The sequence below is a fragment of the Chiroxiphia lanceolata genome, chromosome 7, assembly GCF_009829145.1.
Source record: "Chiroxiphia lanceolata isolate bChiLan1 chromosome 7, bChiLan1.pri, whole genome shotgun sequence".
NCBI lineage: Eukaryota > Metazoa > Chordata > Aves > Passeriformes > Pipridae > Chiroxiphia > Chiroxiphia lanceolata.
The window spans coordinates 15277912-15293402 of NC_045643.1; the positions used below are offsets into that span (position 1 = coordinate 15277912).

The window sequence follows — 15491 nt, forward strand, 5'->3', positions numbered from 1 at the left end:
TTCCCTTAAGAAAATCTTTTTCCCCAAATTTCTATTCCAGTGGTGATCCAGACTCCAACATAAAACTTGAGAGGCTAGAAAAAAGATCAGAGAATACTGCCAGATTGAGAGGCACAGTACCCATTAGCACAGTCACTTTGAGTCACACTACAGACAGAGCACAGCTACACCACTGGCACACTGGGCCAACACTGCTCCTCACCCAGAGAAAGAGGTGCTCTGGGTTAGTGCTGTGCTGTTGGCTCTGGAGCAGAGCCAGGCACCCCAGAAACATGTTTGCTCCTCATGGAAGTTTCAGCCTCTTGAGACCACAAACTGCAGCTGGTGCAGTTTCAAACAGCACCCAAGATATTGCAGTTTATCCACCCACCGTGAGACAGAACAGCACAAAGGTGTGTTTCTCTGTCCTGTTCTGCACTGTTTGATGGTCCTGCTCTGCACACAGACCAGATAAAAGCCAGGCTTGCCCCAGCGTAGTAGTTACACACTCCAGCAGTGCCAGGATGACTCATGGTGCTTTGCACTCTGCCAGGTGACTTTGAACTGAACAGAGATGTTGCATATGGAAAGAACGAGCAGATGCTGTTCATCAAGCAGTCACTGCTTATGGCACCTACTGCAAAACTAACCAGAACTGACCCCTCAGTTTTGTGATCAGCGAGCAACTTCAGAAACAGATAAGAGAATTACTTTCAGAAATAACATTCAATGCACTGCATGGACTGCTCACTGCACAATTCAGTGCTGCCCTTTTTTTTTCCTTCAGGCTTCAAAAGCCCATGGCTCTTTCAAAGTTAACAAATATGGAATGCTTCTGGGCACAAATGGATTTGGACTACGACCTGGAGTAATACGGTCTCTCATAATTACCTCTTCACACACTTTCAAGAAGGAGAAAACTGAAGTGATGTTTCTGTTGATGCAGCAGTATTTTTTCAAACAGTACTCTTATCATCCCACCTCCTGAAACCAGCTGCTATCACACTGGTGGGCACGTGCCATCTTAACTGGAAAGCTGCCCAGCCTGGATGGATGATTTTAGAGAAGAGGTATCCAGCTTATCTCAGGTGTAGGAAGAGGTGTGCTCACTGTCATTCCTGTCTCCTTACTCCCATGTTTGAAAACAAAAAGAAAGTGCAAGCGCAGCTGAGTCTGACAAGCCAGATAAGAGATTTTATCGACATTTACTTTAAGATAAGACTCTGAATACAGGAATAAAGAAAAATTAAGCACACTAACTTGCATTTGTCAGAAAACAAAGCAGATTTACCAAAATCTCTCTTACAGTCCTGCCTGAATGAAAAGTAGGCAGTAGTCATCTACAACACAAACATCAACCACAGCCTGCAGATTAATTCAAAGGCAATGCAAACAGCCTAAACAGCATCCAGCAGGATGAGAAGTCACATTCATTCAATGAATGATAGAATCCTGTACTTAAGCAGCCTGCATAGGTTACAGGTACTCCTTAGTTAGATGGGAATGACCAGCCACAGTGCTCCCACCCTGCTGGGACTTGGGCTGTATCAGTTGGCAGCACCATATCAGGGAGCTCAACAATGTGATGTGCCCACAGCCATGTGAACCAAGCAGCTGAGAAATCCAGAAAACTCAGTCCCAAGTTCAAAGATTTATTCTTCCAGTGTTAGATACAGCCTAGCTATTTGCAAGGACAAATTAGTTCTGGTTTACAACTTCTAGGTTAGCAAAGCTCTCTCTGTTTCAGACTACAGAACTCCCCTCAGTGCTTAAATGGGATAAGGACCCATGGAATTCAAAATTTTCAAATAAAGTCTCAGTTTGAGGGTTAAAATGTCACCACATAATTGTTTCATTAGTAATTAGCTAATAGAAGCAGCCAGGAAACACATTTGATCCATTCCACAACCCCTCTGCCTAACTCAATGCTTCACGTCCTTTAACTTTGCTCATCAAGTGCCATTCCAGGTACAAGCACATGCAAGGTGCAAAATTAACCACATTCCATGAAAAACAGAAGGTGACACCATGCAGAATTTAAATAAATGAAATTTTACATCTGCTTCTCCAGCATTTGAACTATGCTGGAGTGCAGTGACAGACCTGCAGAGACTGGGACATGGCTGGTGTAGGGCACAGCACCAACATGGTCCACGGGGCCTCTGCACTCACTGCCTGGAACAAAGTCCTGAGCCAGAAAACCTCCACAACCAAACAAGACACAGGTTGTTGCAACCATTTCCCCTTAGGAAAGGGATAGAGATAAATTTTGAGGAGAATGTGAAAACACACAATAACTGTATTAACAAGCCAATAGTAAAGAACTTTGTCACTGTTTGCTTCTGAAGGGATAGAATGATAAAGGGGAGGAAGGTTAGATAAAGAAGAAACGTTTTCCATCTCTCCAGTCAATAGCTGCCTAATGGAAAGAGCCTAAAATAGCAACCCTTCTAACTGTTAAAAAAGAAAAAGCCACAAAGTTTGGGATTTTTCCCCTCAATATTCTAATACTTTTTTTAAAAAAATATACTATTGAAAACACCCGTAATGTATTTTGTAACTACAACTTCAGTGTTATAAACTCATGGTTCCACAGAAAAAGCTCAAAATATTTCACAGGTGATACTTTTATAATTTGGCATCAACTTGCAGAACCAGCTCCTCCTTTTCACTTCCATTAGAACACTACAGAGAACAGTAAGAATCACCATTGCACAATGCCAGGTCAAATACGGTTTATTAGACCTTCAACCAATAATTATTTCTAGCTTTATTTAGACATTATATGTAAAACACAGAAAAATCACACAAAAGACAAAAAGTGCAATTCACAGGAAGTAACAGCTCCCAGTTCCTTCTCCCCAAATCAGAACTATTGAAGTCTAATTCTGTACAGAAAGAAAACAAAGTGATAACAGAACGTTTATCTGAGTAGTACAGCTCACATCTCTCTCTATTTCCTCCACCCCTGACCCCACCTTCACTAATTTCTAGTAAGGCACACTGAGCATTGTATGGGAACTTTGCCCAGAATGTCCTTTATATCTGTGAGAACCACACAGTGCTCAGCCTAAAATAGTTGGTTTAGTATCAATAACTGCTACCATTTGTTTGTCTTCGAACTGATAAGAAATTATTTTGCTTCTTCTACTCCTAAAACAAAAAAATCCAAGCAGGCTTAACTAAAAACAAAGACTTTAAATAATGCTAGTCCGCTGTATTACCATGAAAAAAAAATAAGCCACCCAAACCACTTTAAAGTAAAGTGCTTTCACTGTATTTGTTTTCAGAGAAACTTACAAGTAACTGATTTCTCCACATATTGATCTATTTAAGGTTTGCTGCTCTGTATTATCAAACAAATCACTGCTCTGTTTTGATGATGTCCCTTTCACTTCCATAACTTGAGGTTGTTTTTTTTTAAACTAAGTTGTAGTGTGTTTGTTCTGGTATAAGTAAGGACACAACCTGGAATTCTGGCCTTCAGTAACTTAAAAAAAAAAAAGCAGCAGCAGCAAACCAAACTCAAAATACAAGGCAGCCAGGTTGCTGCTACTGCAACTCTTCACACTACCATATCAATCCAAGCACTGTGGAGGAACAGGAACATGACCTAGGCACTACCTGACCGTATAAAACTTGTATGAGTATCACACAAAATACATTCTCCAGACAAGCAAACACTTTTGCAGCCATAGGCTGTGCTTCAAAAAGTTTATCACGGGAAGATCACCCTCTCAGATTTGAGTAATGTTTAATCACGCTTCTAGAATTGTAGGTTGTATAGTATTTCTACCTTTTGCAGAACTTTGTTACATCACTCAAACTATGCTTAATATGCAGTAGATTGTGCTGCATAACTTAGATCATTTAGATTTGCTTCCAGGGGAATACAGTCCTTTTTACAGTGTTCAGTGCAAGTGATTTAGTCTCTGAAGACCTCCATTTGCTTTAGCTTTACAGATATTAAACCAAAATGCATTTCCACCCCCCCCAAGTTTCTTAAGTTGAAAACTTTAAACAGAAAATCTGGCATTTGCATAAGGGTGCTGGTTTACTGGACTCTCAAGGAGTCTGTAGAGGGAGATGTTGCTAAATCTGTAATGTCCCACTAACAGCTTCTGCCATTGATATTCTTGAAGCAGCTACAGATAAGCCTTGGGTATCTATGAACAAGTTAGGATGAGCAGGGATGCACAATGACAACACAGAGCTGTGTTTCAACTAACCATCCCCGCACCACTTCACTTATCCCTCAGATCCTCCAGCCTGGATGAAGTCTCTGATGTTAAGATACCAGGAGGAAGGACAAACACTAGCTAAAGTATGAGCAAACCCCAGGCACTGACTGCACAGTAGACAAGTCCTTTGTCAGAAAAGGTGTATCAGGGAGGAATCTGCCCATTGTCTGCTACAATAGCTGCAGCTTCACAGCAAGAATCTCCATCAGCTGAACATATCTCCTATCGCACAGCTACTGATCTATTGTTACGCTTTTCCCGCCCCCCAAAACTCACTCTGCTCAAAGTATTTACAGTGTAAATGCTTTACTGAAATCGAAAACAAAAATAGCTTGCTGCTGCTAACCTTCCCTTACAGAAAAGAAAACAACCATGTTTCTCTTTGTCATTTGTTTTCCATTTGTCCAGCGAAATCCGACCAGCTGATGCTCTACCGATTTACTCTGTCTTCAACATTTTGGTGACTTCCATGTCTAGGCTTCAGAGTGAAGTGATAACCTGAGTTCAAACCACAATCACCTCACTCAAGCTCAATGAACTGACCTGCCAGGACTAAGAACCTCTGGCTTTCAGCACCCTGTACTGCTAATCCAGTCACGGGGTGGCTGCAGTGCTGAGCTACCTTTGCTCCAGCTGTGTTAATCGAGCTTCCCAAAGGCAGGCTGTCTTCGCACGGATTGTGCACTTGATTTGATTACCGATTTCCAGCCCTGCCACTGACGGGTTTCTGGCAAGGGAGGAGCTCACCTCCAAGACAATTGTGTTGTGAATCCCTGAGGCTGGCCTCTAGCTTTGCCGTCTGTTCTTTGACTTTGTTGGCCACCTTCCCAGCGCCTGCACCCTTCTGCATGCCTCAGAGAGGAACTACTGAAGTTTATAGCAGCATTAACTCATCAGCTGGAAACCTGCCAGGCTGCTTACATTTTCACTACAATCGTCTGAGCCCTGATTCCAGAGGGTGCTTCGAGACAGGATCCATGGTCAGAGGCAGTAAGTCATACAACAGTTTTCCTGATGTGCTTGGATCCATTTGGAGTGCTGTGCACAGACACACTAGGGCTTATATGTGTACTGCAAACTGCCTCTAGGAAGGGAAAAAATGTCCCTTGCTTTTGTTTAGCTCAGTGTTTCAGGTACTTATGTGTGTGTAGAACAAAAGCAGAGAATCCAAGCACAGAGCACATGAAGTACCAAAAATCAAGATCTACTGCACAACTGGAGCTATTTATTTCTCAAAAGGTGATACACCTCTGGAGAACCAATGACATGTGTCTAGTTGATTTCTAGTTAGCAGAATGTGACAACTTTGTGCAATGAAAGTAGGACTGGATCCAAAATTAAAACAAAGTCAAAACTGGGGGAAGGGGAGAGAGAATAATAACTTGGCCAAAAAATCGCAAGACATTTCTTTTTTTTAACTGACAACAAGGCAAAATCTGCCCGCTTCCAGTGACTTCTTAATAAATGCTGTTGCTGCTTGGAATCAAAGAAACTATATACTTTCCAGGACAATTATACTACAAAACCCTGACTAAAATACAGTTTTTTAAATGAGGGGAAAAATCACTTCCCAGTGAGCTTTCCTTTAACATTATCATTTAAATCTCGTATCAGGGATAGTTTGATCAAACTGGTTTTAAGAGGTCACTTAGTCCGTTTCCTGCTTAAAGGTAGAATCAACTGTATCTAAACTGCTCCTGTCAGTCATTTGTCTAAACTTTGCTCTTAAAACCTCTGGTGATGCAGATGCAGCCCGCCCTTTTGCATGCTATCTTTACAGCCAGGTACTTGTCACATCTAAATTAGGCCTCTGTTACGGCAATTTAACTTGCTCTCTGTAACCACCAACTCTGGATTAGCAACAGTTGCATTATTTCCTTTGCAGCAACTTTCTTCTATATCCAAAGATCTTTTTCTTTCTTTCTTCCATTCTTCAAAGTGCATGATCCTAGAGTTGCTACACCTTTTTTGAAGAGCTGCTCCTCATCCAGCCTTTCTTTCCCCATGGATTTGTGCAGCTGATTATGCCTACTAAAGTGCTGTACCTTGCAGTTCTCATTATTAAATTACCTAGTATTTTTGAGGTCACTTCCTATATTTGCCCACATCACTTTGCATTCTAGTCCTGTCCTCCTATGTGCCTACAACCCCTTCCTTCCCACTGTCAACTGCTAGTGCAGTATTTATATGCTCTAGTCTAGTATCCTTGTCAATAATGAAAACACCAATTGCTAAGGGCTGCAGGATCGTCCTCTACAGACCCTCTCTACACATTCTTTTAGCCTGAGAGTGACTCACCGGTAACTACAGGTCATTGTGGTGTTTCCTCAATGAAATCTTTCCCCTGATTTGATTCTGAAAATGATGCTTTCAATGGTAGTTTCAACACTGTCAACTAAATCTGTATCTGAGTTTCTAAAAGATCTGGCCAGTCTGGTTTTGTAGTAAGCACTATAAAACTAACAACTGCTTCAGCCACAGTTCTGAACTAGCTAACAGTACAGTGCACCCTCTGCACAGGGAAAATTAACCCAAATTAATGCAAGCAGGCTAGGACTCGTTTATCACTAGCAGTTCCTGGCTCAAAGTAAAGCATCATTTTAAAGTAACAGCATCATTCTTGGCTACCTTAATGGTATAGGTGCTTCTGTCTGAGATGGTAGCTGGATATCCCTGCTCCTGCCTTCTTAGCCCTGAACTCAGAAAACATGCTAGAGGAATTTTCATCATGTCTGTATTTCCTGTCTCGAAATGTTCCACATCTAAGCAAACCCAAGTTACACCAGCTTCAGGAAATATCCACACATCAGTTTTACAGGAAGTCGTCAGGCAATTTTAAACAAAGTTTTAATGTAGTTTAGCTAATTCTCTCGTATTTGCACTTTGTTAATTTGAATTAAAAGTAGGTGTCCCAAGCCTGTAATAGTAAAGAAATTGATACACAGAGACAAGTCAGTCTGTGAGGGAAAAATTGTGCTGGGATCTTGCCACACATACTGCTTATTACAAACTAAATACATATATATATATATATATATATATATATATACACACGGTATATTTCAGTCAGTTTTATCACAGAGCCTGAAGAGCCTTTGTATAGTTATACAAATGGATATTCAAAAAGCAGATTTGTCTTTAAATCTAGATTTGTCTTTAAATCTAAGGTCACATTTCTTGGCAATTTTTTACAAATTTTTGAACAACAATGCTTAAAGAATAGTTTAAAAACTAGTCTGTCAGGCTTTTCTATTATTTCCAGATAAAACTTAGACATAATGAGCATCATTTCTTTAACACAGTAGCTGAATGAAAACTGTTTGAACTATTTCCACAACTCTAGAGTAGACAGAAAACCACAGATTTTTTTTTTTTTCATTTTGACAGAAGTGCTAATGAAAACTAGTGAAATATCTATATGACCTTTTGACTAACACACAGACATTCAGGAGTATGTAGGACTGCACTGTGGACACTGCTCACACAAGTGTCAAACCTGCAAATCTGCAGGCATGAAAACTTACTCCCATGAGTAGATATGTTGATTTGTGTTGCATAACCCTGTCTTAATTATGCCACTGAGAACACTTGCATGAGAAATTCACTCTGTGGGGGCTGGTAAAAAACCTTTGGTTTATAGCTTGCAAGAGGTCAATAGCAGCACGGAGGAAAAAAAACTTGAGGCATTTTAAGTTAGCAGATCTGTCATAGCTTCTCAATTGAAATTATTTTAAATATTCTCACAATTTAAAATGTTCAGGAGTTACACAATCTTCCACTATTGCATTTTTTTAATAAAAGCATATTAAATAACAGTACATGCTAGCTCTACTTAACACTTAAACGTTTTACTGAAACGCCTTTCTGAATTTGCATCATCCCTGCTCTTGAAGCAGTTTCTCTGACTACTGACAAATACGGCAAAAGCCACTCTGCACACACAAAGAAGGTTGTTACTACAACTGGACAGAAATACAAAAATACCAGACTGCTGATTGCTGTGCTAAATTATACCACTCTTTCCTGCTCTGACCTGGACTACAGCCTTCTGCTAAGAAAGAGAGAGGCGAGAATGAGAATGGAAGAAAATGCTTAGGAGAAATAATTCTAGACAAATCAGGGCTGCCACCTGATAAACATAACTTTAAATCACTGTGAGCCACCAACTTACATTCAGCAAGTAACAATGAAAGAATTGCCTTAGAAGGAACTGCAGGACTATGTTCAGAGACGGCCAATACTAGAAAGTTGAATTTCAAAATTCATTTGAGAGTTACTTCAAACATGTTCTTATGGAGCTGTGAACCCTCTTCATTGTAGTTTCATAACTGCAAAATTCTGTATAGGCAAGGAAGTGTTAGAAAAAATCGTATGGGTTTGTGTTCTCAGAGCCATTCTACAAACTTCAGCTTTCTTTTCCTGTAGCATGCATTTATTGCACTCAGTGGTGAGAAAGTGCTGGGCATGGAGAGACAATAAAAAGCATAATGTGACAGAAAATACATTATCACATAGAGTTTGGGTGATTCTTTAAAATTTTGCTCATTCAGCTTCAGCACAGGCATTTTTGCAAATACTACTAACATAACTCTCTCTTACAGAACTTAATAAACTTCTCCTATAGGGAACCATTTAGTGTTCACAGTTGGGGTTTTCACTGGAGAGGTGAAACCAAAAAAATTGATTATTTTTTTCTCTGTGAGACTCAATATTTAACAATATGAAGATATTTGCCCAACAAGAAATTAACAGAATAAACACAAAACCGAGGGACTGTCATTCATCTGAAAAGTCAACAGACTGAGTGGAAAAAAAAAATAGTACATGTGAAGATTTGGGCACACACTTGTGCTGCTGTAAAGAGGCCTGAGACTTGACTGCATGTAGAATATTCTTTCTCCTGATTTCACAAAAGCAACAGAATGCCTGGCTTTGACAAAGGGGAGATGGAAACTTACTACATTTGAGAGACAAAGGAATGGATTGACTTATTCATATCCTGGTGCGTGTGGCAAAATGCTTTGTGTGAACAATGCCTACTCTGAGGGGATGGAGGAAAAATCCAGCAGAGTTCATTTGAATCACCTATTTAAACCGTTTAAGCAAACTTGGACAATTTTTTTTTCTTTTTCCCCTCCTTGGGGAGCCTTACAGAGTAATCACATGAATCTGCTTCACTTTCTCACTGGAGTAGTCACCTCCATGGCAGAAGTGGAGCAAACCACAGCTGTGCAGTAACATCTTCAACAGGCACAACTGTTTGCAGAGTAAACATTTGCCTATAACCTTACTGTAGACAGAGTATGTTAACAAAAGGAAGGCTTCTACCAGCTTAGCTGCGGCACCTTCCTCGAAAACGTAAGGCTGCGTTCACTCAAATCCAGTGCTGCCTCTGCACCACCAGCACAGTGGTTCACTGCTCCTCCTTATTTCAGACAGCTCAACTGAAAGAGCTTAAATTGCTGGTCTGAAGAATACCTTCACAATATTGCTTTAAATACACACTGCAGGGCTTCCACGCTGATGGAATAACAACCACAGTAAGACAGTTACAAACATCTGGATTCATGGGTCCATAACTAAACCAGTAATAGCATTCGTCTGCCAGGGTTTTGCAGGCATTCTTCTTTGTGTCAAACTCCAGACCGTGGGGTTGGCAACACTTTGCAGCGTAGAATTAGCCCAAGATGTGGCAGTAACGAAAGGGACAAATGCAGTCCTTAGGAAGCAGAAGAATCCTGTATTAAAACAAAACCCCTACACGTCTGACTGCCAATTGTGCTTGGTACACATAGTTTGGAGTGTTATTTTAAAATAAGTAATTTTAAAATTACTCATAAATCATCAACCTAGTTGCAAGTCTAGGAGAGGCTACAAACAGCAAAATCATCAGCTGATACCTCTTGTAGTATTGCACAAGAAATCACATTAGTATATACTGGCATACAAGATTAAAGCCAATTGACAGAACAGGATATAAAATACTTAAATTCTCCCACTTGCCTGGGAAAGATGCAGCGTTTCAACTCAACTCTTTTTAAACCACATGAATTATGCCCTGAGTGGATACACTAAATTTGGTGTTTGCATTCATTTCTGACAAAGTTTACACTAAAGTGGATTTGTTGTAAAATCGGTTGTAAACTGTAAACTAAGCTGACGCGAGTGTTACTAAATTCAACTTCAAAAACTTTTCCACGAAGATGAACAATGATTAATCTTGGAATGGAAATGAGGAAGAGTGAGCAAAGAAGACCGGGAGTACACATTTTTTGCTGTTGTGGATCGTCAGGGCAGCCAGGAACAGCTAAAAGAAGCTGCAATCAACCACAGTACCCCTGGGAATGGCCCCACTTGTGCCAGCCCTAAAATCCAGGAAGTATAGTGAGCGTTGGAGCCAGCAGTGTCCTGCTCAACCTGAGCTGCAGCCTCCAAGTTGAGCAGGTGAGAACAGCAGCCTCAGATATAACCTTAACTACAGAGCAGTGACCTCTGATCTAAACAGTTTTATGCTATGAGCTGAAAATAGTTATTCCAGATATGTCAAACCTATTTAAGAGCATCTCTGCAGCCCAGATTTGCCATTCACTACGTGCAAGACCTTTGCAGCATTTTCCTGAGAATGTGCAACGGTGGGGTTTGGCACATTTCCACACCTTGAAGTATGTATAAGTGCTTGGCCATGGTTTGAAACTGAGCTGCCTAGGAGCAATAAGGCCAAGATCTTTTTAGCTTTGCTTTATGCTATTAAAAGCACAAAAGAAATTAAATACAGCACACTGCACCAAGTAGTACAGCTTTGAGTTAAGCCAGCAAAAGCAAGAAAAAACGGAATCAGATACCTGTGTCCTAAGTTTAGCTATGTGTCCTAGTGCTATGGTGTACGTTGGACAGTAACTGCCTTGTTTCAGTCTCTTCCTTTGGACAGGAGAAAACATGAGCAGAAAGCAGCACTTAATTTTCCTCCAACATCTTTAGTGGCCTAAGACCAAATTTTATTGGTTTGGATGTGTTATCTTTCTTGAAAATCACACTGAAATCACGGGAATTTAGTATTATTGCATGTTAAGGAGTAAAGCTATCAGCATAAAGATTTTCAGTTTTAAACTTGGTACGCCCGAGATGCAGTTCGTATTCACTGCTCACAAACACGACAGCATGATGCATAACAACATGATTTTTTCAACAGTTCATTGTCCAATTAACAGAATCAGAAATTAATCCTTCCTATTGAGACAGGTAAGCAAAAAATTACTATTTACTCAGTTTTACTGTGCCTGTCATTCTGCTCTCCCAGTGCCTAAAACAGAAGTTTATGCGCGCCCCAGGCCTGCTCAGCACACTCAGGAATGGGGCTTTCTTGGGGCCCTGGTATTTTTATAAAACATATGTTACAGCAATAGCTGTGACTGTGGAAAAATTAACTGCTGGGGAAACCTACACCTCTTCTGCATGAGAATCACAGTGCAACCAGTCACTGTCATTTTAAAGTAGCTAAATCAGCCTCAGGTCACTGAGATGGGGTGACTCCACGGGCAGTTGCACTGGCAGGTGAGAAATGGCAGCAGACATCAGTGTTTAACATGAGATGCAAGAGCTCAACATAATCTTCAGTATTTGTACTGTATCCTGTTAAAGTAACATTTAATGTTTTATATGTATTAAAACACATTATTGTATTTTAAAAATTGCTACTTTTTAATTACTTATGTAACTGAGTAACCAGAAGGACTATCAATGTCCAATCAATGGCAGTTGTATTCATGTGAAGCTTGAAGCATGTGGACTGCAAATGATAAGGGTGTGCTCTAGAACCGCAGGACAAACAACTGTGCATGACAAACAGTCTTTGGGAGAGCTTATTACACAAGGTTTTTATTTTTACAGCATACGTGAATATGCCCAAGTTACACAGGCTTTTAAATTTCTTTTTTTTTTTTTACAAATTCCTCTTCTTTTACAAGAAATGTAATAAGTAGCATTCTGCTGCTGGTTGCATGATGAACAATGAAGAGGTGTCATATGCCTGCTGTGTCAGCCCTAGCCTAACCTGTGCTACTACACCCTATAAGAAACTATGTTACAAGTCTCAACTGCTCTGCACAAAACACCCAGCTGCATTTACCTCTTGATACCAGAAAGGCTCCCTCTAACAAGTGAATTTCAATGTAACACTAATCCTCTGGGCATTGAAATGCTGTTCAGATTGTTTCCCGTGAAAACCCCATGCTCTGTTACAGAAGCCTATTTCTCTTATAAATATTTTTAATTTTGCAAAAGGTAAAAATGTACTCATCATAGAGTTGTTATTGAGTAAATCTGCTAAATTTCTCTTTAAAAATACCTATGGGGAACAGAAGCATTGACTTCCTCACTGGCAAAAAATAATATTTTCCCCTACGCTCCGTAGGAGAGAAACTTGAATAATTTTAGACACATTGGGGGGTTTTCATCATTCTCAACAGCATTCCTGGGCATCTGGCTGTACCAGCTCACAAGCAAAATGCTCTGCAATATTCTTGTGCTAATACGAGAGAAACATGCTTTTCCAAGGAGCTAAGTATCAGATGGTATTGGAGAATGTGAAGGTGGAAGCTTCTCTTTCTAAAAGCTGTAACTTGCTGTACCAGAAACTGCTACAATTATCTTTTTGGCAACTCTAAGGCAAAGTGTCAGTGTTCTATTTCATTTAAACACTTTCTCTCCTACCGCGCGGATCCAAGTACAAAATGCATGACCAACACAGAACTAGATCCCAGTAATTTATTAAAAGTTATCTAGAACAGTTACTTAAAACCAAACAAAAACCACTTCCCAAAAAAACCCTGCAAAACCAAACAAGTAAAAAATCAAGCACAAAGGCAACAGATACTCGCTCTCTCAAAAACGCTCACCTTTATTGAAGAAGGAGAGCCGATGACCCAGCATGCAAATACATCAGACTGCTATAGGCAATCTACAGCACAATCCTCAGAATAAAGCACCTTTACCACAAACTCAGTATAACAGTGCTCTGGTTAGTCCCTGGGCTCATGGATTAGTGAGACAGAACAGCAGCTCACATTTTATCAAATTCACAAAATGTGCACCAAACCTTTCCGACTATTCAAAAGCCAAACATTTCCAACATAAAATCAGAAAGCACTTCTAGTATTTTTTTAAAACATATACAAGGCTTACTGTTACACATGAGCTATTAAGATACCTTGCAGTCAGAAATCTTACTGAGATGCATCAAATGAAAGTAACATTATTTAAATGTAGCTTTACTGCCAATCTGAACACTGGATGCTCACAGCTAACGAGAATTTTTATGCACCTTTTAAACAAAAGTAAAACATACAAAGATTTAAAGAAATTAGCTAACTATGCTACTATTTATCTTTCCTACAGATCAAGTGCTCTGGTTCCCAACCATCACTTTATCTAAGACCAAATCACTCAATCTTCCATGCTTAAAATTTCATTTTCTAAAACCTAACACAAGTGTCTCCCAAGTTGGGAACTTCCTTAAAAATAGTCTCTATCAAGAGACTACAACTTTGACCAACCGACACATAAATTTAAAGGCAATACTTCAAGGCAATCTAACTGTTACACAACATACTAAGAGAAAGCATATAAAAATCACATACAGTTCTTTACTTCAGAATGAAATGGTAACTCTACAAACTTGGCACTCAAAAAGCCAGTTCAAACTACACAGAAACACTAAGTTGAAAGCTTCAGCATATTTTGAAGTTCATATAATTGTTTCACGAAGGCAGTGACCAGCAAACAACGAACTGAATACACTTTACTGTGTACATCAGTCACTAATGACTACACCTCCAACATGCAGACAAAATAGCAAACTTCAGTTTCAAACGTTTCCTATGCTTATTCAATCTGCTGTACACAATTTTTGTCTAGCAGTCACCAGTCATAAACACTAAGTTTCCCGTTTTTTAACCTGAGCATATTAATCTCCTACCACCGTCCACAATTTAAGAAGCCATTACATACCTGCAGTTAGGAGGAGGATCAAGGGTTATTTCAGCTAGCTCCTTCTGGATTCTGTTGGTGAAATGAGAACAGACACAAAGCATTTGAGGTAGTCTATAGAATAAATCAGGGAATTACACTGCCCTCTACCACCATGCAGTTAAATGCAAGATTGGCTTTGCCTTCAGTAATGCTAACATGGCTGCTTCCTCTTTGTTCTCAGAGGCATAACCCAAATCCCACAGCTGAGAAACTTTGCAGCTTTTTTCCTGCTACACGCTGTGTGCAAACAGAACACTTACAACTGAGTCAGGTAGAAATGTCCCACAGGTATTCAGAAAAGTAACTCTTTTCCACATCCGAGCACTTTTTACCAGAGAGATTTTCTTTTCAAGCTAATATGCAAATGAGGCGGGGGGGGAGCCTGCACGGGCAGATTTGACAATGACTTTAAACCAGCGTTACAGACCTGTGACTGAGGCTCGAGTGAACTGCACTGGCAGCAGACACACTCTTTTCACGATATTTTACCTATTACTTCGCAGTGTGTTTAAAAAGCAGATTTGCAGATCTGCCAGGCTGTCTCTGTTACTGGAACAATCTCTCTGGATCAACTTTGCTTGTCTCCACACCTTCTGCTGCCTTTCCTCCCCCAACCTTATACAGTAGCTTTATTTACATGACAAAAAGTGATATAATAACTTGAAATAATCTGTGCTTAGCTTTACTCTATTACAACCACTCCCAAGGAGTTAAGATCTGGAAAACGAACATCAAAAACATCTTGTCAATTTAACATTTTAGTCAGGTACATAAGGGGTGCAATTTCAAAAGACACATGTTAAACTCCTCTCAAAAATATCAAGTTAGACTTATCTTCACAAAAGGACCCATATGAACAATGCTGTGAGTTTCATGCAAATAGCAAGTGTTAAAACATGAACTAACAGAAACTGCTCCGGGTGTCCTTGTACTAGTACCAATAAGTTCAGTAAGCCCACTGAACTATCTGAGATGTATGGAATTAGACTTGTAACAATTAAGAGATATAAAGGCAAGACAGGAAAACTCAGTGTCAAGAGCCTGCATCTCAGGCTTTTCAAATAAAGATAAGTAACAACAAATTACAAAGCCTACATAGTAGTTCCAGAACTTTTTTTTCTTTAACCAGTCCTACTTCAAAGGGTTTCTTCAACAAGCTCAAAGGTCATTAAAGCCACTCAATCATTCTCTGCAACAATTTTGACACTTTTCAGAAAGTATTTACTAAATTTAAGTCAAATACAA

At 39.8% G+C, this 15491-nt stretch overlaps 1 protein-coding gene across 1 annotated transcript in view; it reads right to left on the reverse strand.

The window, feature by feature from the left end:
- The window catches only part of UBE2E3 (ubiquitin conjugating enzyme E2 E3), a 58013-nt gene that overhangs the window by 39938 nt on the left and 2584 nt on the right, over window positions 1-15491 (reverse strand). Inside the window, exon 3 of the mRNA XM_032693667.1 lies at window positions 14226-14276. Within this exon, the coding sequence (XP_032549558.1) occupies window positions 14226-14276 (51 nt within the window). The remainder of the gene's footprint in view (window positions 1-14225; window positions 14277-15491) is intronic.